Source organism: Sinohyriopsis cumingii, chromosome 1, assembly GCF_028554795.1.
Source record: "Sinohyriopsis cumingii isolate HCF-2022 chromosome 1, ASM2855479v2, whole genome shotgun sequence".
In the NCBI taxonomy this organism is placed as follows: Eukaryota; Metazoa; Mollusca; class Bivalvia; order Unionida; family Unionidae; genus Sinohyriopsis; species Sinohyriopsis cumingii.
Genome location: NC_142961.1, coordinates 39,228,772 through 39,254,952, shown reverse-complemented (window position 1 = coordinate 39,254,952; position 26,181 = coordinate 39,228,772). Strand labels below are relative to the sequence as shown.

General features: G+C 35.0%; 1 protein-coding gene across 1 annotated transcript in view; it reads left to right on the top strand.

Moving 5' to 3' along the window:
* Positions 1-8,169: 8,169 nt before the first annotated feature.
* LOC149806746 (regulator of MON1-CCZ1 complex-like) overlaps positions 8,170-26,181 on the top strand; it is a 99,558-nt gene continuing 81,546 nt past the window's right edge. Inside the window, exons 1-4 of the mRNA XM_089957133.1 lie at positions 8,170-8,298; positions 13,234-13,310; positions 16,971-17,055; positions 25,337-25,399. Of these exons, the coding sequence (XP_089813259.1) occupies positions 8,188-8,298; positions 13,234-13,310; positions 16,971-17,055; positions 25,337-25,399 (336 nt within the window). The 5' untranslated portion in view covers positions 8,170-8,187. The remainder of the gene's footprint in view (positions 8,299-13,233; positions 13,311-16,970; positions 17,056-25,336; positions 25,400-26,181) is intronic.

Below are 26,181 nucleotides of genomic sequence, written 5' to 3'. Positions count from 1 at the left end.
TTTGACGGGGTAGTTGGTAGTCAAAATCAAGTAGTTCGTGCATTTTTATGTTTCTGAGGGGGTAGTTGGTAGTCAAAATCAAGTAATTCGTGCATTTTTATGTTTCTGAGGGGGTAGTTGGTAGTCAAAATCAAGTAATTTGTACAATTTCAGTAAAATTAATAAATATTATTTTTTTTAAGTTGATCGAATTTGATTCTGATCTCTGTTACAAATGTTCTTCTAACTGTTAAGAAATCCTCGCGTGTAAAACCCTCCTCCACATGAAGATCTACGATAAAGTCTTTACGACAGAAATCCTTAAGACAAAAGTCTTAGGACTTTACATACAGATTTATTACAAGCTCTTCTTCACGTATGTCAATCAAGCGATTAAGGTGGTCTGTGAGTTTAAAATTGATTCGTGTTAACATATTATTGTGACACCGCAAATACACGGGATTAGTTGGTTCTTGCACGATTAAATTTCCAGGGGGAACTTGTGGTGTGAACGTGTACAGGATGTATCCTTGTTGAGCCTGATTTGATCTTCCGAGATCTATTTGATAGCTGCCATCGATTACGTCACAAACCAGATTGACCGCGACCGTCGATGTTATATTAACGATCCGCGGGGATACGTGTCTTCCGCCGCCATGTGGATCATTATCATGTCTGAGAACAGTTGGAGGTGTTAGTTTTTTCCACGCATCGAGTATTTTAGGGAAGTTTTCGTTGATAAGATCGTTTAATAATTTTACTAGTTCTCTAGCATCAATCCCCGGTATTACAAATGTTGGTAATTGTTGTTCAGTTATTTTGTAATGATTGAGAAACCATGGTTTAGCTTTATAATTATCAATAATTTCATCACCGTGTCTAACCATGTTCACAATGATAGTTTTATTAACGTGTCTAATATCTGATATGACCTGATTTAGATGTTTTATCGTCTCAATGATTTTTTGTTTTACGTCATCGCTGTAGCTATCAGTAAAGAAATTTCGTAGTTTGTTGATTGATTGTTTAAATTCAAAAATAACAGGATCAGAATATGATTTAATAAATTCTTCATCTACGAGTGGATATACTCTAGCACCTCGAGCATTACGTAAATCATATATTATTATACGAATTTTTTCACCATCAGGAGTACTTGTATAAACGTAAATGTCGTCCTCACTCCATGGATATTTACCTCTATATTCAGGAACTATCATAAATTTTCTTTCATCTGTGATAAAATCAGCCCGAGTTGGTTCTGGTGGTCCTTCATACACCGGGGGAACATCCGGCCAACCTAGCACTGATCTGATTGAAGATTGATAAATATCAACGGCATAATCAGGCGAGTTTATTTCAACCGTCGAGGACAACGTCGGCTCATGAACGTTTATTGATATTTTTGATTCCTTTCCCGTTATTGATTTTATTCTACGTGCAAATTCCTCACTGATCTCTTCAATCTGGTAACTGCCAGTTGGTATTCCAACAACAACCCAGTCAGGTGTTCCATCGGATTTGTTCTTGTTAGCAAATACAAGCGAATTATTTGCTGGTGTACCATGAAACGATTTTGATCTGATATTGGGCCAGCTGTAATATACCCGTAATTGAGCTAGTGCTATTTCTTTTACTGGAATTGCAGTAGGAAAATTAACACTAAATTCAGGATTAGTTGAACTTACCGAGATCATCGTTATCTTTGGCGGAGTTGTGTTGGTCACGATCTGCTGGAGTAATTCTGTCATTATTAATACTTGTATCTTTAATACCTTCATCGTATATTTTGGTCATCATTGAAAATTCGAAATCAGATATAATTCCATCACTGAGACTCGCTGATAACAACGAGGATAATTTCGAGTATGCTACCGTCGCTGTATGTAATTTTATTTTGTAATCGGATAACTTTTCGTTCGTACAAGTACATATTTTTTTTGTGATGATACCAAGCACACCTGCAATAGTTGTTGCTGCTGAAATACAAACAGTTACAGCTACTGGTGCCATCGTTGTCAACGCTGATAATATTACACCGGTTCCAGCAACAACAGCGGATACTGAATAAACAATCACATCAACGATAACCAATCGTCGTCGATATTTTTTTACTTTTACTGTATATTGATCGACTTGATCTTTTAGCGCAGCCTGCCATTCACGCGCTTGATTGTATCTGTATTGCGCACCGTCCATATATATTTATGCAGTAAACAATTGAGGTGTTTCAGCTACAAATTCCAAACACCACCAGTAAGATGTTGCGATTAATGTCTTATCAGCTGCTTCCAGCATAAATACTTCTTCGGTTTCGCTATTTAATATAACAGACACAACTCCAGAAAACTTGTCGGTGGAATGACGCCATGGAACCGTTGTAAATATTTCAAATTTTGCAGCACTAAACACAGATAGCCTGTACACGCCAGTGACTGTTGCGGTATATTTGATATTTTTATTTTGCTGCGACCATGTTGCGAATCCCGATGATACCGTGTATACGATGTTTATGATATGCCCGGGAGGTATTTCAGGTGAAATTTTAATCAGATTGATTTTATTGATAATCTCAGGAATTCCCGCTACGATGTCTAGTTGTGTTCGTTTGATCGTGTCTAGGTTACTTTTGATATCAACGAGTTTCATGTCAATGACGGGAGGATTTCCAAAGAACTTATTTGTGGCATCATCGGTTTTTTGAAAATTTCTTCGAAGCCTTGTAAACGCGCCCGTGTGAACGTCATACTCGGCCCGTAGCGTGGATAATTTACCGTCTACGGTGCCATAGTTGACATCAACGTATTTTTTTGTTGCTGCGTCTTCGTCAGATGTTGGATCTTTTAAAACTACTATTTTGTTTCCGTTCATGCTGAGTTCACCCATCATTGTGTCACCGGTGTTTCTCACGCGATTAGCAACACTTTTTACAATTTCATCTCTGATGGTTTTAAGTGACATACTTGAATCTCTGATTTTGCCGCTATCAGTAAACACAGGAATATTATCCGTAACTGCACCAAGTACTCGCCGGACTATATCATTCCATCTGATATTGCTGGTTTTTAGTTTACCGTATCGATCTTGAAAAATAACAACTTCATCTGGGTCAACTCCAGCAAGGTTCATGATATCAGCGAGGTCATCTTTAGTCGCATACTTTGACAGATCAACGTCGGATTTTATTTTCTTACCAGTAGAAGATCTTCCGTAAATATCAACCATTATAATAAGATCCGTTGTTTAAAATGCTTTACGCGCAACATATCGGTTGCTTGTATAATCGTGCACGACTTTATGTGGCGGCTTGGATGATTTTGATATTGCGTCGAGTACATTAATTACTTCACGGCCGCATATTGGCGGATCTGTTATTGTTTGTGTGGGTAGCGTTGAATACCAAACTTTATAACCGCTAGTTGTTGCGTGGAGTGGTGCGACATACTTGATAAATTCAACAGGTGGAGCTAACCCGTACGAGTCAAAATAAACAATTCCACGCGGATCAATCGCGTATGATACCCAATGAGTACCAGGTCCGGAACGTTCATCGAGATTAATAATACCTGTTTCTAGTTTGTTTGGTTGTTTCGGTAATTGATCTCGCATAAAAACACCTCTAAAGGCAGATATTTTTAATTTTTTAGCAGCATCAAGTAAATCAAAATTTGATGATGGAACATTTAACGAAATGACCCTGGAAGCCTTAGGCCTCTCCCCCAACGAGATCCCGGTAATCTTAGACCGCGCCCCTTTTTTTTGTACCCCCGCCCTGTTGCTTTCTTTAGTGCCATTCCAGCGGCTGTTCCAACAGCACCTAACGCGGCCGCTTTTGCTACGGCTGGAGCAGCTGCAGCTATTAATGCCGGAATGGCCGCAAGAAGTGGAAATATACCACCCGTTTTAACCATGTCTTTGATGGCGCTCGGGGAGAGATGGAATTGAACTCCAGTTTTTGATTCTAGGGCTTTATTGAAATGTTTAATCTGATTATTTGTCAACGATAATTTGTTTGGACCACCACTAATCTGATCTCGTTTTAGTGATATTTTAGTTCCGCATTTGTTGGCGGTTTTTGATTGAAGCTTTTTTACCTGACCAGGAGTCAGAGTAACATTAACATGACCATACGACATTTTTATATAAAATATATTTTTCTAAATAACACGATTAAAGATTTTCCACCGGTGCATCAACGACCCTCATTCGACCACTGCCACCTTCAAGTAACATGGCCTTGTCGCTAAGTATGACCGCGATCGCTCTGTAGGCACCACCAGCTGGTGGGTTAGTAACATGAGCTCGAAAGTGTATATCAACAACAGATTGTTTGGATAAATCAAGATGTTCTAGTGAAAAATAATAAATCGGATATAGACCTGTAAAATCTAGTTGTGATATTTGCAACCCGGTATCTATATTTTGATCACGTCCCATGAATGACATTAAACGATGATATGCGCGCGCTACATGATTTTGTGCATAATTTAGTTGTATATCCTCGGATGGTTCTTGATGTCCATTTATCCGTAAAGAAACCTCACTAACTCCAAGATTATCAAATATCATATGTGATTGTTGTTGATCATTTATCCGAGCATTATCTTGTAGTGCAATAAAAATATGTCGTGGTGCAGAAACACCCTGTTGTGATGCTATATGCCATGTAAATAAACCATTAATATTGCTTTGAGCAGCATCTGTGGTTACTGTTAACCATGATAGCAATGATTTACCCCCTTGATCCATAAAAGATAGTAATTTTTGTTCCTCAGTAATAGATGGAGTCATTACTGGCATCCACAATGAAAGTTTTGATATATTTACTTTACCAGCATCAGCAACACCAGCACCTCGCCAGATTGCATCATTATCATCACCTTTTCTTACGAGCACAATTGTGTGTTTAGCTCCAAAGATGACTTTTCTAACATTTCTGCAAAATCCAAAGATGTGAGATAATGGAATTGCACACGAAAAATTTCTATTATCTCCTGACAGCGCCGCCCGGCGTGTTGCAAATCCCAGGTTGTAAGTCGCATTAACGGTTCCTATAATATCAAAATCAGCACCTGGTCTGTCTGCGTGCTCAAAATCAACTGGTTGTGGATTAATTGCAGTATTTTGTGGTGTTCGTATTTTGGTATACTGAACATGATCAGCGTTGTTGGTAATATCCTTAGCAAACATCATTGTTGGACCAGCTGATCTTGTGAAGTCGTCAGAATATCTCGCCAGACCAATTATTGTTGTAGCAACATCAACATCCTTCTGAATTGATTCAATATTTTTTCCATCAATCATGTATGTGGCGCTATCAAACAGTGCCATAATTCCGTTGTTGACAAAACCAACACGCAAATTAGCAGCATATGGCGTATTAGCTACAACATTCGTTACAAGTCTACCTTCTACTTCAATAAACCCTTCAGCGGGCAAGAAATATCTACTTGTATCATGAACCTGTAATTCGATTCTCCCCCGCTGATTTGGTAGTCTTGCGTCATAAGAATAAAATTGATAATCACGTACTGACTCGTACTTAAGGACAGGTGCATCCATATCAAATGCTGGGTCTGATTCGCGCCTGAACATTTTTATTATAGTTACCATTTTTCCAAATGATGATCATCGTCGACGAAGACCACTTCCTGCTATTAAATTTGATGTTATATTTTTTTCTGCTTCTTCAGATATCGCCGCTAGTTTTTGATTTGCAGCCTGATTTATTATTTTACTAACATCTGCAGGCATCACCTCAGTACTTGCCAGTTTCACCGGTGGTTGTTGTTTTCGTCGCAATAATCGTGCTAGTCTTTCTTTGATCGCCGAGAACGCCTTACCAGCAACATTGACAATTGCACCAGGAGCTTTATCACGAACAATATCAATAGCCTTCATCGATAATTGTTTTGCAACAGGTGCTACTTTTGGAGCTATCCTCGTGAATAATCCTCGAATGACATCACCAAGTCCATCTCCGTAAATTGCTTCATAGATTGGTAATCGTGAGTTTACCGCTCTAACCTGTGTGGGTTTACGATGATTATCATGCACGATCATCTTATTTTATTTACCATTTATCTAACAACTAGTCATCAACGAGTTCATCAATAAGTTCTCGGTAAACGCCAATATCCATGATACCACCTTGAAATAGTCGCCGACAAATATCAGCTGCTTCATTGGTTATTTCTGGTGAATTATTTCCAGCTCGTTTTCCTCCTATGAGAACTTCTAACCGTGACACGTCATTGATGATATTATCAGGACATAAACCAGATCCTGTTTTAGGTTCATCTTGGGGTGGTGGTTGCATTACCGAAGTAAGTACTTCAGTGGTGTCCGGGGGTGAACCTTCTCGAAATCCATGTGGTGAATCTGTCGGTGTAAATGTCATTTTCGGTGCAGGAATTTTCTTCGAGGAGGGTGATTTAAGTGACTCTTTAGCCTTTTTAATTTCCGACATCAACCTTTGCTGCGGCGAAGAAGATTGTTGTTGTTCTATTTGTTGCAGAGGTGGAGGAAGCTGATACTGGGAGGACTCTCGTTGTTCCCGTCTCCCTCTAAGTCTTTTTACTTCTTCTTTAAGTCTTTCAAATTCTTGACCTCTAGCTTGTTTTTTATTGTAATATACGCGATATATCCATTTAATGAAATTATCATCGTTTGTTTTTTCATGACCGGGTTTTAAAATACTAGATTTATTAGATATATTTTGTAATATCATCTCAGGTAATCTCTCTCTTTCAGTGTTTCTAATTTCCTCAACAACTCCTTCGTTAAATCTTGCAATTAATCTTAAGCTCTCTTCTGCTGTTTTGGGTTCAGATGCAAGTTTTTTTCTCACATCGGCGACTTCAGCACGAAGTTCTTCAATACCTTCAAGTATTTCCTCATCAACAGATGGAGGCTGAGCTGCGGCTATGTCAGTTGGAAGGTCTCGTAAAATCTTCTTTGTTTGTTTGGTTCTTCTTGCTATTTTTTCAGCCTGCACTGCAGTTTGTTTTGATACCGGAAGAAGATCTTCTTTGATGACAGTTGCAACTTGTTCAGTAGCTGCAGTGACGGGCTTAAACAGTTTTTTAGTGTCTTCTTCATACTCAACTTTTGCTTCTTGTTGCGCTTGTAGATTTTTTCTAAATGAGTCTCTGACAGGAAGAAATTTTTTAATTGTTTCTAATCGTTCTCGAGCTGTTCTTGCAGTATGAGATTCTGGATGTACCATTTTTATTATAACATAATAATTTAATTAATATCAGCAAAAGAGGAGCAGCAGAGAGGGGTGATGATAAAATTAAATTTAATTAAACAGATATCATTAATATAATGAACAACTGTGCGTGGCTGCGTCAAGGAACAACAGATAAATGCAACAAAAGGTGCCGTGGAGAATATTGCAAGAAACATAATTATCTTATAAAGAAAAACCCTCATGCTGGTCCACGAAGATGTGTTGGATGTAACAACGGCGTTAGAGGATTATATCAGATTTGTAAAAATTGCGGTGGAGATCGATACAGAAGTTTGATGATATATTATAAACACAGAAAGAACATAAATCCAAAAATAGAAAAACCACCATCAGAACTTGAATATTACTTGAAACATAGAACAAATAAAGATGAAACAAATAAAGATGAAACAGATGAGGAGAAAGTACAGCGAGAACGTGTTGAAAAATATTCATCAAACTTGGTATGGTGGTAAATTAATAGCAGCAGAGAGGGTGCCTACCAACATTGGTCGTCAAAAAAATAAACAAGAAATAAATAAACACGTAGAGTACTTTATTTTTTTCAGATACTATTTCGAACTGAGGTTTTATTAGCACAATCGGTCATTGCAAAAATAAACATCTCAAGGAAAGTTCATTTGTAAAATCTGGACCTTTCTACGAGATGATTTATTTGTTTGTTTTATTTATTTTTGTCGGAATTCTATGGTCTGTTCACCCTCTCTGCTGCTAAAGGTGTTTTAAAATCGTGAATTCCAGCCAAAATGAAAATATTTGAAGAGTCTTTATCAGTATTAACTTAAATATTATAAGAATAATTTTTAAAAAAAGAAAATCAATGTGTTAATTCTAATCGCTGAGTATAACTCGCTCAACGATTTCTACTATTCCTAAATTGATATGAAATGGAAAGCACCTGACCGTACTTTCATTTTTAACTTAGACATGTCCGTTTGCTGTTACTCTTCACGATGGCGACGTCGGAGGAGGGTACGTTTTACATTGAGCTTTGTAAAAAGCCCATACGGTTCGATCCTGTCAGCAAAGCAACAAACGTGTTTTATGATGATTCAAATAAACAGGTCTGGTTAATGCTGCTTATAACATTTTTTTTTTTACATTTTCGTCACCTTGATTTGAAATTGTTTTAAACACTTAAACTACTGATTAGTAATGACTTATTTTCGAGTGTATGTTCCAATCTCGTTTACAGCACGGGACTGTGACATATTCAGGCTTAATTGTACATATGGAAAAAATTGATTTAGATAAGCGGCCTAGATAATCATTCAGGATGTTAACATATAAGAGATAAAGTCTGTGAGAAGCGACTGTAGCTTAAGCCATGTCTGTTGATATTGCCTTTACTGCAGTTGGTGGAGGAATACATAACTACAGTATTGCTTTAAGACATGAAAATGTTTTGCACGCGCATGCTCATTCTTCGCCCGTGTATAGGAACCGTTTTGTGTAGAATAGTTTTTTCTTTGGTGCATGTCAAGAATATATATTGGAATTACACGTGTCCACAAATATAAACAATTAATTTTGGGATTCAGTAGTCATGACACTTAAATTACAGTCTAATTGATAAAACAGCTATATAAATATGCGGTCTATTTGAAACTATCTTAAAGGATCCTGTAAAAAGTTGTGCATGACCTCAGGTGAGGTATTACAAAATGTATTGCAAATTGTGTAATGTGTTTAGGCAACTGATGTCTGCAAACTTATTTTATAAAAAAATTTGATGCATGTACAGGAATCTATTTAGAGGTACATTAAAAAAATTCTGACACTTTGATACATAAATATTAAACAGAAAGAATTGAAAAGGGTTTAGAATGCAGTCAGTGAAGCAGCAGTATGCCTTACCTTACCTAGTACTAATATTAGTACTCATAACTTCCATTGCTGGGAGAGAGATTCATACCTAGACCCAGATATTTTTCTAAACGTTTTTGTGCATATTTATAACTATGCATACTTAATATTACAGACTGAAGTCTCAGTTTAGTCCAGCTAAAATAAATGCAAGGTCTTACTAAAAATGACCTCCAGCCTATCGAAGCATAATATAAAAATGAATTGAACATTATTTTGAATGCAGCATCGATTGGATGAGAGTGACACAGAAAAGATCCATGTGATATAGATGCTCATGTTTTGTAAGGATAGACAAAAACTGCCTGGTAACTCTGACAGTCACAAATTGTTGGTTTGTTATTTCAGCAATTTAGGTTACATGGTAATATGTTTATAATCAGACTTCTTTGCAAAGAGTTTTTTTCTCTTAATATTTAAATATTTCTTATGCAAAGAATAGAATCAGGCCTTTCTAAGGTTCACAGAGACTCCAAAGCCATTGGAACAACATGTTTAGTTTTAGTTTTGGAAAATCTACTAGTAGTGTGTGTGTTATTAATATTTCAATAATTTCTGCAACCAGTCAGTTGAAAAAAGTTACATATATTACATTTTAAATTAAGCTAATTATTTTGAAAAATTTCACTGCATCTTCAAAGAAACATAAAATTAACCAGTGCCTGGCAAGCCTCATGTTGGTCTGGTGATTCCAATTCAGCATGATTGCCACACAGAAACAAGCTCTAGAAATTAAGGAAGGGATTTAAACGGAAAGACTCGTTATCTATTGGCAGATACTGCCAGATCAGATGATGAGTTTTCTATCTTGTACATTTTGGTTCAGATCTACTTAGCTATCAACAGATGAGATGGGTGGGGTTGGGTGGGTGCAATTTCTTGAGCACTATTACAATGTATTTTGTTTTTATAGTGGTAGCAATAGTTGTGACTGTTGTCATTCTTATTAAGTTACTAAAATTGTTACTAGGAGTGAAAGTTGCAATTTATCGACCATTTGCTGTTTTATTTACATAGTATATTCAACATAAAATAGTTTGATCAGTAAACATTAACTTAAGTGGGTGCTGCCCTGTTCATTTCTCTTATCTCTTTTCTGTCTATACAAGGAAAAAAGGTAAATAAAAAGTGTTGGATTCTTCATTTATATTTGAAATAATCTTTCAACAATAAACAACTAGTTTGCAATTGGAATCAATTGCACAATAAAGTAAATGGTGATAGTTTATCTCTCTGACATTGATTCAGTGTATAAATTAAACAATAACAAACACTGATATAGTGTTCGTAATGGAAAGGAATATGTCTTTTCTTAGTTATTGGTTGTTGTCATGATTATTTGAAAACACATCACTGTGTTCACTCTTGAAGATTTTGTCTATGGTAACTCACTTAGGATTCAGGCAGTTTTGTACCATTTTGTACATCTATGACCAAACTAATATTCAGGTAGTTTTGTACCATTTTGTGCATCTCTGACCAAAGGGATTGTAGTGTGAGAAAAATGTTAAATGTGTAAGGTTGAGTGGGAAGCAAATAACATAAACTTTTACCAGTATCAGGTTTCAGATTAGCAACAAATGGGAAGGAGTATTTGGAAAACAAACCATCATCAGAGAGAGTTTGTTGGATTTGGGAAGGCATTTACAAATCTGGGTAACTGGGTTATATTCTTCTAAATACTAGATCTACATCATGACAAATCTGGGTATATGGGTCATATTCCTTTTAATGCTGGTTCAGCACCATTTAGTTAGTAAGTCTGTGGGCCCTGTCCTTCTTTTAGTAAGGGTTAGTCAGTTATATTCTGTATGTAAGGGATGTCGGTAATGGATACATTTTTGGCAAAGAAACACAACACCTAAGAAAGGGAGTGCTTTGTGGAATGGATAATGGAACTGGACATTCTCATATGCCTCAAAATTCTTTGATGTTGGTTAAAATTGAATGAAAATGTGAATATATTCCACTGATTTGTTCCCCAAAATAAAAGAAAGATTTCACACTGATAGCATTGGTATTGGTGACACAACAATACACACATAATACCCAAACTTACTGCAAAGGAAAAAGAGCTTTCATTGTTGACACCCCTCCTTTTAGGGCTGGGACTCCCATCTTTTGTCAAGGAAGATTTCAAGGACTCCAACTTTTAAAATCCTAGCGAGAATCCTGCGTCCACAGTTTTTCTACCAAGACACTGGTCTCATTTCTAAAATTTGTGTAAAATGTCTAACAATATCTTTCAAAATTGAGTCTGTGACGCTTAGTTTGACCACATGTGACTTTGCAAAGTTGAGAATGATATTTGATCTTTGAATCACAATCTTTTGGGTCATGCCATTTGTGAATAAAAAGAGTTCAATGTGGCACAAAATAAATGTATTTAAAAACCACTTCAGATTACTATCATTCAAGGATACAATAATATTTAAATATCTGCTTAGCCTTATTTCATAGAAAGTATAGGTTAACTGCTTTGGAGTTGGACTTGTATGATAAGTTAGATATAAACCTGCTTTTCTTGCTCAATCTAAGGAAGTGTGTATGCATTGAAGATGTAGCAGACAATGCATGATGTGATAGTAGTGGTTGATGAGCTGAATGAATCATTAAACTGTTAAGAAGGATTTTGTTTCAACTAAAAGAGATTTATTTAAAATGACTGCAGGTAACCTACTTAGAAGTTAGTATATATTTTACATCCCCTTATGACAGAAAAAATTAGGATTAATTGGTGTGAAGCTGCTTTTCTGTCTAACCATTCTAAGATGGACCCAAGGAACTTTTCAGTACAGCGGATATGTCAGATAGTCAACATATTTGCTTTGTTGTTCTTTTGTTCTGACAACCATGCTTCTCAAATGGCAATAAAAACCCACAGAAATACTAATTGAAACAACATAAAATGAATATACAAACGATAATATACAATATAACTAAATATTTAACAATATATAATATGTGATCTAATATGGAATATATCAGAGTACAATACACTCATACCAGTTTAAGTACATAATTGATGCCAAAAAGTGTAACCAATATTTCTGTCCTGTATTTGTCAACAGTGTCGGTTAGATCAAAGGTTTTGACCGTAACATACTTTAAGCAAATGGATGTCAGTCGTAGGAGTTCTCAAATATCATTAAATCAACTTGTCTTTGATTTATTTATCCATTAAACTGCCATGTAAACATCTTAATGAAGTAAAATTCAAAGGTAACTTGATTTGGTTTATAGACTGATTCTTTGGCAGACAGTCAATTCAGATGTGTACTGACTAAGTTTAATTCAAGATCATGTTTATACATTGTTGCTTTGTTGGATAACTGATAGATGCGTCAGTGACTGAGTTTGTTTGGCAATTGTGTTTTTCCAGTTCTTGAAACACTCCAAATAATACAAGACAAATGTAAATTTAATTCCTTAACATATGAAAATCCACTTAAATGAATGATCACCAGAGTCTGTACTCTAGACATTACCTCAGTCTTTCACACCATGTGGTTTGGGTCAGGGTCAAGGTCAAGCACATGATATCTTTAGAACAAAATATGTTAAGTTGAGACACGAATGAGAAAAAATTACTGGTAATCATCCTCAAAGAATTACTTGGGGACATGATGAAATAAAACTACATGATCCAAATTGACTGGAAATGCCAATTAGGTTTAGTTTAGTTTAACATATTTTCAAGACACTAACATAGCTTGTGGGTCAATTAATGAAAAAGAAATGAGTATATTTCTTTGAAAGAAAAAGAACCATATTTTTATAAAGGAAAGCAGTTAATCATGGAAGGAAAATACTAAAATTAGAGCAGCAGAAAAATCTTGAAATGTAAATGACATATTTTCTGGTACATTAAATATTAGGTAATCAGTGTTTTCTTTTTTGTCATGACTTGACTCACCTCTTGAAATATTTTAATTAACATTTGGCAAATTTATCGTGCCATGTTAATTTTTGGATACAACATCCAGGATTAGAAGATCTGGATATGAACTTGATGACAGATAATTAATGCTCAAGTTTATAATTGAGGTGCCAAGAATAGAGCCATTTATCTCAATCCCCTCATTACATAATCTTTTCCTTGTTTTTATAATATCTAATATCAAATTTTTCAGGTATTTGCAGTGAGGTCAGGTGGTGCCATGGGGGTAGTTGTGAAAGGTCCAGAGGAGAAAAATATCATCAGCTTTAGGTAGGGACACTGATAGTGAATGTGTGTGATTGTGTTCATGCTTGAACAAGATGAATGTGACACTCTTTTCAACATAGTTGGTCCAATTTAACTGAAGTCATGTTAACTACATTTCCTGAAAATTGAAGATAACTTGTTTTTTGAGTGCTGAAATAGTGAACATTAATTATATATTCTCTTTATACAAGTATTTGTGTAAAAACTTTGAAGAAATAAAACATTAGTAAAATTTGAAGCATACTTTTATGATATACCACAACACCACCACATGATAATTTTAATTTAGCATAAATTGCTTGGGATATGACCCATGGCAAGCTGTATGGCCTGTTAAGGTGACTTGAGTAAAGTCTATGTTTGCACAAGAATGTCTCAAATCATGAAATTTAGGCATCTCTTGTGTACCAGAAAAAGGGCTGTTCTATGGATTTTTCCACTCCAGACCTGGCTTCTGTTCAACTGAAGTCATGACCAGTTATTGACAACCGAAAAAATTGTTCATAATTCCTATTTTTCTCTCAATCTTCTGTTTCAAACTAATGTTGCTACAATTTGCATTTGTAAATGTTCCTTTATGAAGAAATTTAGTCTCTTACATAATTTTCAAAAAATGCTACATGGCACTAGTGGATGTTGGCAATTTTAAGACAAAACCAGTGCACAAGATGCATGCTTTTAATGAAGTGAATCATTGTATGTGTTACGTCTATCTGTTTAATCTGTTTTATTTATAAGATAGTTTTGTTTAAGTCATTTGGGGTTTTGACAGTTAAATTTTTAAATTCTTTAATTCATTGGTTGACTTGTGTTATAGTAAAAATACATGTACACTACTTACAGAATTCTCATTCATAACAAGGCCAGTTGCAAAGGTCAAATCAACAACTATTTGAACTTCATTTGAAACTAGCAATGTATTTGCCCTGTAGAGCTATCATACATCCCTTAAGTTTTGATTGGTTCAATAATCTGAGGTCAGAACATGACTGTTTGAGTTATTTCCAAATAATCATAGGTTACTACATTTGCATGGGAAAATATGAACGAGTTTTTTTAATGGAAATACTGCATGACCTTGGGAGTGAAGGATATCCATCCAAGAAAACGAGTTCATATTTTCCCATATAAATGTAGTAACCTTTTTATTATATGCTCATTTTTTTATTCAACCTAATGCTTGATTATATGAGCAAAATACACTACAAGAAACAAAGTAACTGAATGTATGCTGTACTCCAAACTAAATACACAAACGCAGATTCATCATTACACAACAACAACATTATTACTGTGCACATAACTCTGCCCAGATAAATTTGGACTTAGTCGCGCGCTTGACATTACTTTCGAAAGATAATGGCATGTCTAGTTAAAATTGAAATTTGGAGTCATATTGTGAATGAATGCACATTGCAACAACTTTTCTATTTGATCTGGAATTAATAGATTTTGGTGTTTTTTTTCCATTCTATGAAATTTCATGATCATGGACTGGATTTATATGAAATACATCGGATTGAAGAAGTGAGGGAGAAGTGTGTTGACATCTGCAAATGTGTTTCAGTTTCTGTCATTGAATGTTTGAAATCATAATGTGGGAAAAATGTGAAGTCTTTCAATTGCAATTATCAAAAAGACGCTATGGAATTTAATCCTTTTTTCATTTTGAGTGAAGTAAGGAGGATGTAATTGCACTTATATTCAAAATTACAGTACAATTTCAAAATGTGTAATCAAGATTGAGAACCTATGACATGGCTCATGTAATTTGAATTTGCAGAACTAAGAAAGTACATTTTGAGGAAATTCAGGATGTAAAATTGTAAGTCCACAAACATCTGCTTTGCTTCATTTAGAAACAAATTTAAACAACCACAACGTAAAGGGCCTACTACGGGTGTACATGATTTGTTTACAAATTAAAAGTGCTGCAGTCTGCGTCCATTGTTTGTTTACAGTAGAAAGCAGTTTCTTTATGCACGTGAATGCAATATGTGTATTTGCATGCGAGTTCAGTATCGGGTGATATTGTATAATTCTGACAATGTAAAGTTAATGGAGAAAAAAATGAGCATATAATAATGATTTAATTGTATGAGAGTCTTTTAGTGAATCACATTTTGTTGATTTGGTGCTCATATAAAGACTATATATTAAGAATACACACACAACATATTTATTATTCATTTATGTCAGCTCTGCAAGATAGAGATCAAATTGTGATTTATTTATTTTATTTATTTATAATATTGTTCACTGGAATACATTTAATTTTAATAGTACCTTTTAGATATGAATTTATTCAAGGATTTGAATATTAAAATTTATTGGATTGTGTGCAGCTTTCAAGGATGTCAGTGATATTCTACTTTCTCAGGATTAACTTGCAGTTAAAACAACGATGTATCATGGGGGTACATAAACACATTAGAATCTTCATTTGGAATGCTTTTGGACAGTTTCTGGATTTGTAAGAAATTGATAGTGCAGTTTAGGATATTATAGGAATTCATACACTTCAAGTTGTTTTTAATGCTTTAACTTTGTTTGATTTTGTCATTTATTTAAAATAAATTTATATTTTGGAGAATTGAATGCTTCTTGGGTTTACCTTGTCTTGTTACTTGAGTTTAAGCCCCTGTACATAATGTATGACAAAATTGTATTGCCGCTGTTGAATTTGGTGACCACTAGCACCGACATATAAAATTCACATTGAGTGAAAGGGCTCCGAGTGGTCTATAGCGCTCACTGTAATGGATCACTGCCATCTCACCTCTGTCTGCATTGGTTTGAGTCTCGGGCTTTGCTAATGTGGGTATGTGAGAAAGCTTACCAATAGCTTCTCGTGGGTTGGTAGTTCTTTCTAGTGTTTTCCAGGGCTCTTCCTCCATCATTTATACTGGCTGCCATGTATAGCCTATCTTGTGCTGAAAAATGGCATTAAACTCCTATAACAATAACAACAACAACAACAACATTGAGTGTAATACAATATCTGCTTGTGTTTAACTGTGCAGACATTGTTCACTACGACATTCTCTATAATATTCACTCTTACGATTTCAAGTGATCTGGGTCTATGATGTAAGCAGTTGAATGTGATAGGTATGCTAATTTAAGTGTCTGTAGGGATTGATAATCAAAATACCATATATACTCACTTATAAAATTAGTCCAACTGCAAACTGCACAGACCCAGATCTGTCATTGTATAATGCACCAGCAGATCTGGTTCTGTGCATTTTGCTAGGAGTAAACAGCAGGACAAGCAATGTAGACCCAAATTTGCAGGTACATTTATGATATGGCAGATCAGGATCTTTGTTGTTTGCAATTTGACATGACTTATAAGTATGTATATATGGTAAATGTAAGAAAATATATTATTCTTCCACTGAGTTTATTTTTAATATATTTTTCATGTAGTGTTCCAGATGAGTAGACCTGATATAATTCATAACTAAGTACCTTAAGACATTATTTTGTCAGGATTATAATTATTATTCAGGATACTGTATTTCAGTGTCTGTTTTATTATCAGAATATCAGATTTGTTTATTTAATGAAGAAATGTTGTGAATGTTGCAAGTTATATCAGCAAAAAAGGCACTACAGTTATTCAAAATGCATTTGAAATGTCAAGTTTTTTTTCTTTAGAATGGAAGATCGAGGGGATGTGACATCAATCAAATTTTCACCAGACAAGAAGATTTTGGCCATTCAAAGATCCCAAAAATCCGTTGTAAGTAAAGATGTGCTGTTACAGTACCACCAGTTTGTCTTGACATCCTCAGGTCTGGGGTAATAATGTCAACATAAGCGGCTGTCGAGATAGTGTTATAGTTGGGGGGGGGGATATAAAAAAAATAAAAAATTGGCAAATTCATGTATGTGAAATTAGTAGGCAAGGGATAACTTTTCATCAGTGCACAAGGTATTCACTTTGTAAAATAAACAATTGAAAATTTAATTAAATGAAGGCAAATGACAAAACCAGGAAAACACTTGTATATTGACAACTTACATGTGAGTTACCATTGCGCTATACTGTACAATCCACTGCCAACCAAGAGGCCAGCAGCACATAGCTGCATGTACATAAATTGGCCTAGATTTTGGGCTGCCTGAGACAACAAAGGTAAACTTAATGAGGCTGCCAAGGGAAAAAGGTTACCCAAAGGGAAACAAAACAAAATGTCACCAAGTTTTAAATTAATTAAGCATAAAAGTTGTACTTTTGTAAAACGCTAACAATTCTGGAATAGAGTAATGCATGTAATTAAGATTATCTATAGCATGTTTAATACATTTAATTAAAATGGAATTTAATTCAGATTTAAGGTAATTAAAGTCAGATCTTTTTAGCATAATGGTCAGAGATGGGGGATAATAATAGTTCTGAATTTTATGCAAGCTTGTTCTGTTTTAGCCTTGACAGTTGTTCTCCCTGTATGAGACGCTGCAACTTTCCAAATGTCCATGTGCTTCTTCTGATATTGCCAATGAGCTTGATTCAGAAAAAAATCTGGTCAGACCATTGCACATTGAAAATGCCTCTCTGCATGAAACACATGGAAAAGGCATTGTTTTAGACTCATCAACAGCATTGCTCTCCAGTATGTTGTCTTCCTTTCCTTCTGTTAAAACAAATTTCATTTCGACAGAAGCAGTAATCTTGTCATCTGCTAGAGCTGCTAGGTACTGTTCTGTGGCATCTGTTTCAACAGCCATTTGAATGATCTCATCTTTTTGATTTCCAGTAGCTTCATATAAACCTTCATCAAGACTACACAGTATATCAGATGGGGAAAATCCATGAAATTCCTCGTTTTCAGGAAAGAAGGCTTGCTTAAATCAGTTTTGTATAGTCTTAGGTTTCACTAATCCCCAAGCTATCCTCAGGTTGTGCAGAGTCCCAAGCAAATCTTCCTTAAATTCTTCTTGCTGACCTATCGCTGCCAGCTTTTTTTGAACAAGAAGTTTTTGATAGTTTAACTTTAGGTTCTGGATGATTCCTTGATCCATGGGTTGTATGAGTGATGTGGTGTTAGGTGGGAGAATAGTTATCTGAACACATTGGAGACCATCCACATGTGGATTTGCTGAACAATTATCCACAAGCAAGGCAGTTGTTCTTCCCAGTACTTTTGTCTTTTGGTTGTGTTTCCTTGTCCTCTCCATAAAAATATCTGACGTGATCCAATCTTTTGTGTTTGTGGTAATCCACAGTAAGATGGTGTACATTTTTTAAAACAGCAAGGTCTCTTAGACTTGCCAATAACAAAAAGCAGCATTTTGTCATTTCCAGTAATGTTGCATGTGATGAGAATGGAGATGTGGTCTTCTGGCTGCTTCCCACCAGTGCATGGTTGACCTTTGATGCAGGAAGTCTTGTCTAGAGTGCACTTAAAAAAATAAAGCTGTTTCATCTTCATTGTCTTTATCTTCAGATTTATAATTCTGAATGATATCTTTAAGTTCGGCTTTCCAGGTATCAAGCATTGATGTGTCTGCTGGCATCGATTCTCCACAAATCCTTTTGTAAGCAATGTTGTGATGAACTTTAAAGTGATGGAACCAGCCACTTGTGGTAACTTTCTCCACACCAAGTTTTTTTATAGCAAATTCTGTTGCTTTTTTCAATAATCATGTCATGATCTATTGGGACATCTGAATTTGCAGTGCGTATTTCATGAAACCATTTTGCTGTGGCCTCTTTTACATCTTCAGATTTAGCAGTCTTATACTTCTTCCTATCGGGAAAGCAGTTGCCTTCAATATAGTCTTTTTTTTTATTGACTCTGCAACTTTCAGCCATCCAGACAGAGTGTTGTGTTTCAGTGAAAAATTTTCACATACATCTTTGCGAGATGCCCCACCTTCAATTTCCTTCACAGCCAGATATTTAGTTTCAAGAGATTGTAAATTTAATTTCTGTTTCAAGCCACCACTGTTAGCCATCATAAGCATAAAGTTCCTCTTTTCCAGCAGAGAACGAAACTTGCACGACACAATTAATTTGTTCCAGTCTCTGATAACCTTTGAAAATGCAACAATTGATCAGATTTCACTGCCTTTAAAAAAATTTGGTACCGACTTCATTTAATGAAGGGTGCAGTGTTCTATAAAAGATTGTACCTGACTTGTTTTAATGAAGAGTGCAATGTTCTATAAAAGGTTGTAACAGACTTATTTTGATGAAGGGTGCAATGTTCTATAAAAGATTGTAACTGACTTGTTTTGATGAAGGGTGCAATTTTCTATAAAAGATTGTACCTGACTTGGTTTGATGAAGGGTGCAATGTTCTATAAAAGATTGTAACTGACTTGTTTTGATGAAGGGTGCAGTGTTATATAAAAGATTGTACCTGACTTGGTTTGATGAAGGGTGCAATGTTCTATAAAAGATTGTAACTAACTTGTTTTGATGAAGGGTGCAATGTTCTGTAAAAGATTGTAACTGACTTGTTTTGATGAAGAGTGCATTATTCTCAAAAGATTGTAGCTGGCTTATTTTGATGAAGAGTACCATGTTTTTATAAAAGATTGAAGCTAGCTTGTTTTTATGATGGGTGCACATGCTATGTATTGAAGTTGCAGCGAAAACAAATTTCAGAAGACCAAGCATATGCCCTCTGTGACATCGTTGATGAAATGTGACCTGCTACTCGCTATTTGCATTGCTAGTCACATGAGTACACAAATCTAACAATGCACATTTTCAAATTTTGTACAGAAAAGAAAAGAAAAATATTAAATGAAAGTTGTATACTGGTTGTAATAAAAATACAAAATCGAAAGAACACAAAATTCTCCATATTTATATATTCCAGGTTCTGGAGTTTTGTTGTATCACATGACTACCACGTTGAAATGTGCTCTCTGCTTGATAAATCAGACTGGTTAGATTGCTAGTTTTTGCAAACATTATCTGACTTTCATTTAATATGATTGAATTTCTGTACATCATTATAAAGGAGTTTGTTATTGATATCATGTGACTATTGGACTTCCGATGTTGTCATTTGAGATTTGTTTAGTCATGTGACTAGTAATGCAAATGATGAGTACTGGGTCAGGTTTCATCTACGCTGTAGTTTCGTCTTGTTTGTGAGTGGAATAATGACATAACGATTATAATACTTTCCATTTCTGAGAAAATAAATCATTTTCCTATCAATTTCATGCAGGTATGAGTCAATATAACATAAGTTAAAATTTTCTAGGCCTGCTGGTAAGTGACTGTCATATATCACTACCACACCGTGGCGGCAAATTCCAAATTTTTTATATGCAGTTGCAGTGACCCCACACCCCAACCTAAATGTCCAAATATGGAAAATGGGGTGGGAATATTTGGATTTGAAAACAGACTGCTATTCGTTTTAAGCCAAATTTGTAGTTCAAATTGTTGAATCTCAGAGCTGAAATGAGAAATTGTCATCCCTTGTATTATATATTAAAAAATGATAGGAGCCCCTGTATCAATACAGGTTTGGGGACTGGTTTAACAAATTACAAGAAGATAAGTTGATTTTACAGAAAACTCAGTCCTTGTTTATACAACAGTATATAATTTTGAAGGTCTTTTGTCAAAATTTAAATCAACCCTTTTGAAAATGTTTTTTTTAAATGATGGATTTTTAACCAGATCATCTTAAGGAGATTAGGTTGTTTGAAAAATCTTGTTTGGGATTTTATTGACACAGATAAATTCAGGGTTAAACTCTTTTTGTTACAAGACAAGATTCTAATTATTTGCATTTATTGTTTTTTTTATACTGTAATAGGAAATATTACTTTCTATTAGATGCATATATATATATATATATATATATATATATATATATATATATATATATATATTGCTATAGAATTCTTTATATATATTGCTATAGAATTTATGTTCATTATGTTGTTCCTACTTAGCAACATAATGCAGCAAAATAAAGTTAGAATTTTTATTCTGTACATTGAAATGACTTTACATGACAGTTTATAGGAATATAATCAAACTTGTTTTGTGTGATACATTTTGTGGTTTTGTACATGGTCTTTTTTCTGACTTCGATGTTTTTGGAGAGCCTTGAAAGAGAAAGAAACATCTTTAGAGTTAGAAAATGCATGTTTTCTAATTCCATTCAGTAATGGTTATATGTGAACCTTGAAAAAAGTAATTTTGTCCTGGATAAACCCTGGAAGTGACCTGGAAATTTATCTTTAGAAAAGCATGGGAACCATGTTGTGTGCACATGTACAGTTGTGTGTGTATGTTTGTTTTTTCCTTAACAAAAAACACTTGTCCCTAAGCACAAAAATAGTATTTGTATGTGTTTATGTTTGTTTTTGTGTGTGCATGTGTGTTTGCATATGTTTTTTTGTGTGTGTATGTGTTTTTTCCTTAACAAAAATCACTTGTCCTCTAACAAAAAAAAGTGTATGTGTGTGTTCTTTTTATATGTGTTTGTGTGCATTAGTGTATGTTTGTGTGGGTATGTGTTTGTATGTGTGTTTGTGTGTATGTGTGTTTGTTTTCTTCCCTTCGCAAAAAACATATCCTTTAACAAAAAAAGTGTTTGTATGTGTGTGTGTTTGTATGTGTTTTGTGCATTTGCATACATTTGTATGTGTGTGTGTGTGTGTTTGTTTTCTTCCCTTAACAAAAAACTTATCCCTTAGCAAAAGTGTGTGTGTGCATGTGTGTATGTTTGTTTTCTTCCCTTAACAAAAAAGTGTTTGTATGTGTGTATGTGTGTTGTTTTCTTCCCTTAGCAAAAAATTAATCCCTTAACAACAAAAGTGTTTGTGTGCATTAGCATGTTTGTATATGTGTGTGTGTTTGTGTATATGTGTGTTTGTGTTTGTGTTTGTTTGTATGTGTTTTTGTATGCACATGTTCATTTGTGTGTGTGTGTGTGTGCATGCATATATTTGTATGTGTTTGTGTGTTTGTTTCTTTCCCTTAACAAAAAGCTTATCCCATAACAAAAATGTGTGTATGTGTGTTTTTGTATGCACACATTCATTTGTGTGTGTGTGTGTGTGTGTGTGTATGTATTTTATTTGTGTGTGCATGTACCTTTGTATGTGTTTGTTTTTTCTCTTAACAAAAAAACCTTGTCCCTGCTCAATGTGTTTGTTTTGTGTGAATTTGGAGTAGTGTGACTATAACTACTAACTCTTTTGTTGAGGTGATTGTAGGTAATGGTGTCTTTTGTAGATAAAACATTTCATTCTCCACAATGTATTGATAGTAAATAACATTGATTTTGTTAGTATGAGTGTGTTGTTTTGTATAAAAATTTATTTTACATTAGCACTCTCATCACTATTCATTGTTTGATAGGTGATTCTTTGTCTATAAAGTTACATGTCCCGCCCCACCAAGCGTTATAGATATTTTCCCGCTGTCACTGTTTTGCCTGATTGAGGTCAGCCATTTGCAACATTGTTGCCAATATCCAGTACCTTGACATCACCCACCTGTTCCATTCGTATTGTCCCTATACAGACCCAATATTTTTTTGTCCTTATACAGGCCCACTATTCCCATATTAAAGTCCTACTGTCCCCAAAGTGCCGGTCATGTATTCCCCATGTTAAATTCTCATTGTCCCCAAAGTTGCCCACAACCTTTTTGACTGGAATTTCCATTGTCTGTGAATCGCTGTGAAAAGCAATAATGGTTGGCTGGGCAGGACAAATAGCTTGATATAATGCCTGGTGGAGTGGGACATATAACTTTATATAACACCTGGTGGACATTGTTGCCAATGTCCAGTACCATGATGTCATCTTTCCTATTGTCCCTATACAAACCCAATATTTTTTGTTCCTATACATATCCAATATTCCCATGTTAAAGTCCTATTGCCCCCAAAGTGTCGTTCCTATTCCCCATGTTAAAGTCCCATTGTTGCAAGACAGTCCCAATCCATTGTCACTCTACATCTCTTGTCCCTATACAGACCCAATCCATTCAATTTTCCTTGTCCGTATACATTCCCAACCAATCTATGTTAAATTCCCATTGTCCCTAGAGTGGATATAAAATTCCCCATGTTAAATTCCCCCTTGACGCTAAAGTGTATGTACCCCTTTTTAACATTAAGGTCCCATTGAGGCTTGGGTGTTCAGGGATGGTCCTGGCTTTTAAAAAGCTGTCGCCAAAAAAATCTCCAACCTCAATATTTTGTCGCCAATTTTCAAAAAGTGTCGCCAGAACAAGTAGTGTACATTTTTCCAAGTGTTAATTTAGTCTATTAATGTAACAGGCAATGAAAATTACAAAAGATGGGTTACTTAATTCTTTAATTACAACAAGCATTAACAAAATGTTACAAAGTGTTACATGAAGATCCGTCGCAATTTTAGGGCTGCCCACTTGTTGAATGCAGTTTCAAAGTCTAATTTTTCACATCTGTACATGCTGATTCTCATGAAATTCTCGAGAGATGAGATGCAGAGTTTATTTCTGATATCAGTTTTTATGAGGTTCATCTTACTGAATCCACGTTCACAGTCCACAGCACTGACAGGTGACACCAGTAGTCTATCAGCAGCCCCCCCCCTGTTATGGCTAGCTTAACAAAGCTTGTAGTGAATTGCTTCCTAAATCCCAAGAATGATCACTGAATGCTGTATAAATTTTCTCGACAAACAAAATAGGATCTACATTCCCACGAATGAAACTTACACGAATCAACACCTGGCAATATTGGACCGTATATATAAGCATAAATTCACGCCCAATTTAGAGATTCTTTCACTCTTGTATTTTGAGAAATAAATAATTATTATTAATTATGCAAAACTGGTTGTTGTTTTTGATTTGTGCTATTTCTTGTTTCGGAGTTTAAGTCTCAGCAGCCGTAACACGGATTGATGGCAAAAGGAAAAGATCAATGAGTAAAATGCTGCACTGGCGACAGACATAATTGTGATTGAGATTTTTCCATTTGCTTTGTATTTATACACAGTAGTCGGTACTTCAAAGGTTATCAGTTTTCTATGAAGGTTCAGCAAAACTATTGTACTAGTATATGTAAAAAAAAAAAAACAAAAAAAAAACAACAGAAGATTTAGCCATTCAATTAATTGTATCTGTTCTATTCGCGTCTTCAGAAGTCGGTCAGTTGTAGGTATAGTTCGGTAGCATGATTGACTGTATCACAGCATACTCGGCCCAGATGTCAGCATAAGCAGATTATGATGTAACAATGCACTGTAAAGATGGGGTTGTCAATACAAAGAAAGGATTGTTTGTGTAACAGATTGATTCCAATGCATTGCTTAGTCAAGTTTGTGGCTTCCTTTCGTTCTCCCTTTTAATTTATCCAGTCCAAATCTATGATTGTATGTACAAATTAAATAACCAAAAAGTCTGTTGCCAAAAAAATCGCCAGATGGGATATTTTTGTCGCCAATAAGGAAAAAAAATCGCAATTTGCGACATTGGCGAAGCCCAGGACGATCCCTGGGTGTTCCAGTCCCTTGTCGCTATGTTCAATTCCCCATTCACTCCATGGTAAATTTCCCCATGTTAAATTCCCATTGTCGCCAATTTTGATATGCCTATTTTTGACATTAAGTGGCCATTGCTAGGGTGTCCCAATCCCTTGTCGCTATATTCAATTCCCTATTCACTCCATGTTAAATTTCCCTATGTTAAATTACCATTGTTGCCAAAGTGGATATACCCCTTTTTAACACTAAAGTCCCATTGTTGCTAAAGTGACCCAATCCCTTGTCGCTATGTTCAATTCCCCATTCACTCCATGTTAAATTTCCCCATGTTAAATTCCCATTGTCGCCAAAGTGGATATACCCCTTTTTAACATTAAATTCCTATTGTTGCTAAAGTGACTCACTTTACTACTGACACATGTATTTTGTTAAATAATTAAATAACCAATGTTTCTGATTCAGAGTCTCTCTTTTCTTGTACCTTCTAAAACCTTTGCTTCAGTGTTACACATTGGGAAGACATGACATATTTCAATGTTTACATATTTTCTTTTAAGGAATTCATAAACTTTCAAGAGGATTTGACAACAGACCAGCAGGAATATTCTCAGACATGCAAGGTTTGTCATGTAGTGGCCTCTGCTGATAATTAACACTGAGGGACCAGAGAAAATTTGTTGGTTAAAAATTAATTTTTGTTATAATGGAAAACTTGTTTTCAAGCCTTATATGTCAGCAAAAGTTTTTATATGAGCAACAGATTTATTAAACAAACAAAAAAATGGATTAAAAAAAGAGAATGAATTGTAGTAACCACCTGTATTACATGTATCTGCCAATGTATAATAACAACCTTTGTTACATGTATCTGCCAATGTGTAGTAACTACCTTTGTTACATGTCAGTGCCAAAATATAGTAACCACCTGTGTTACTTGCAGGTCCCAATGATCAGATCACCTTTGCTTTTAAATTGCTACAGTTACATCCCAAAGTGGTGTTAGCAGTAGCCTTGTATTTATTCAGAATCATAATATACAACATCTCTAGAAATGTTTCATATCAAGCAGATGAGATAATGATGGAGATTCTGTATGTGTGTCTGTCTGTCTGTCTGACATATAAATCCAGCACAGTGCAGAAATTTCTGGTGGAATCTTTGAAGAGTTAATGACATTGATAAACTAATCAGGCTGTCAAAGCTGTTGACTCAGACTCAATAGATATGGTAAACATATTGTTACTGTATCTTAAAAAGTTTTCACATTTAAGTGTTCATATTTAAGTTTTCATATTTAAGTTTTGACATTTAAGTTTTTACATTTAAATTTTCATATTTAAGTTTTCATATAGGGAAGCACCCTATACATTTTAAAAGAAGATGACTTTCTAAGTAAGCCTCA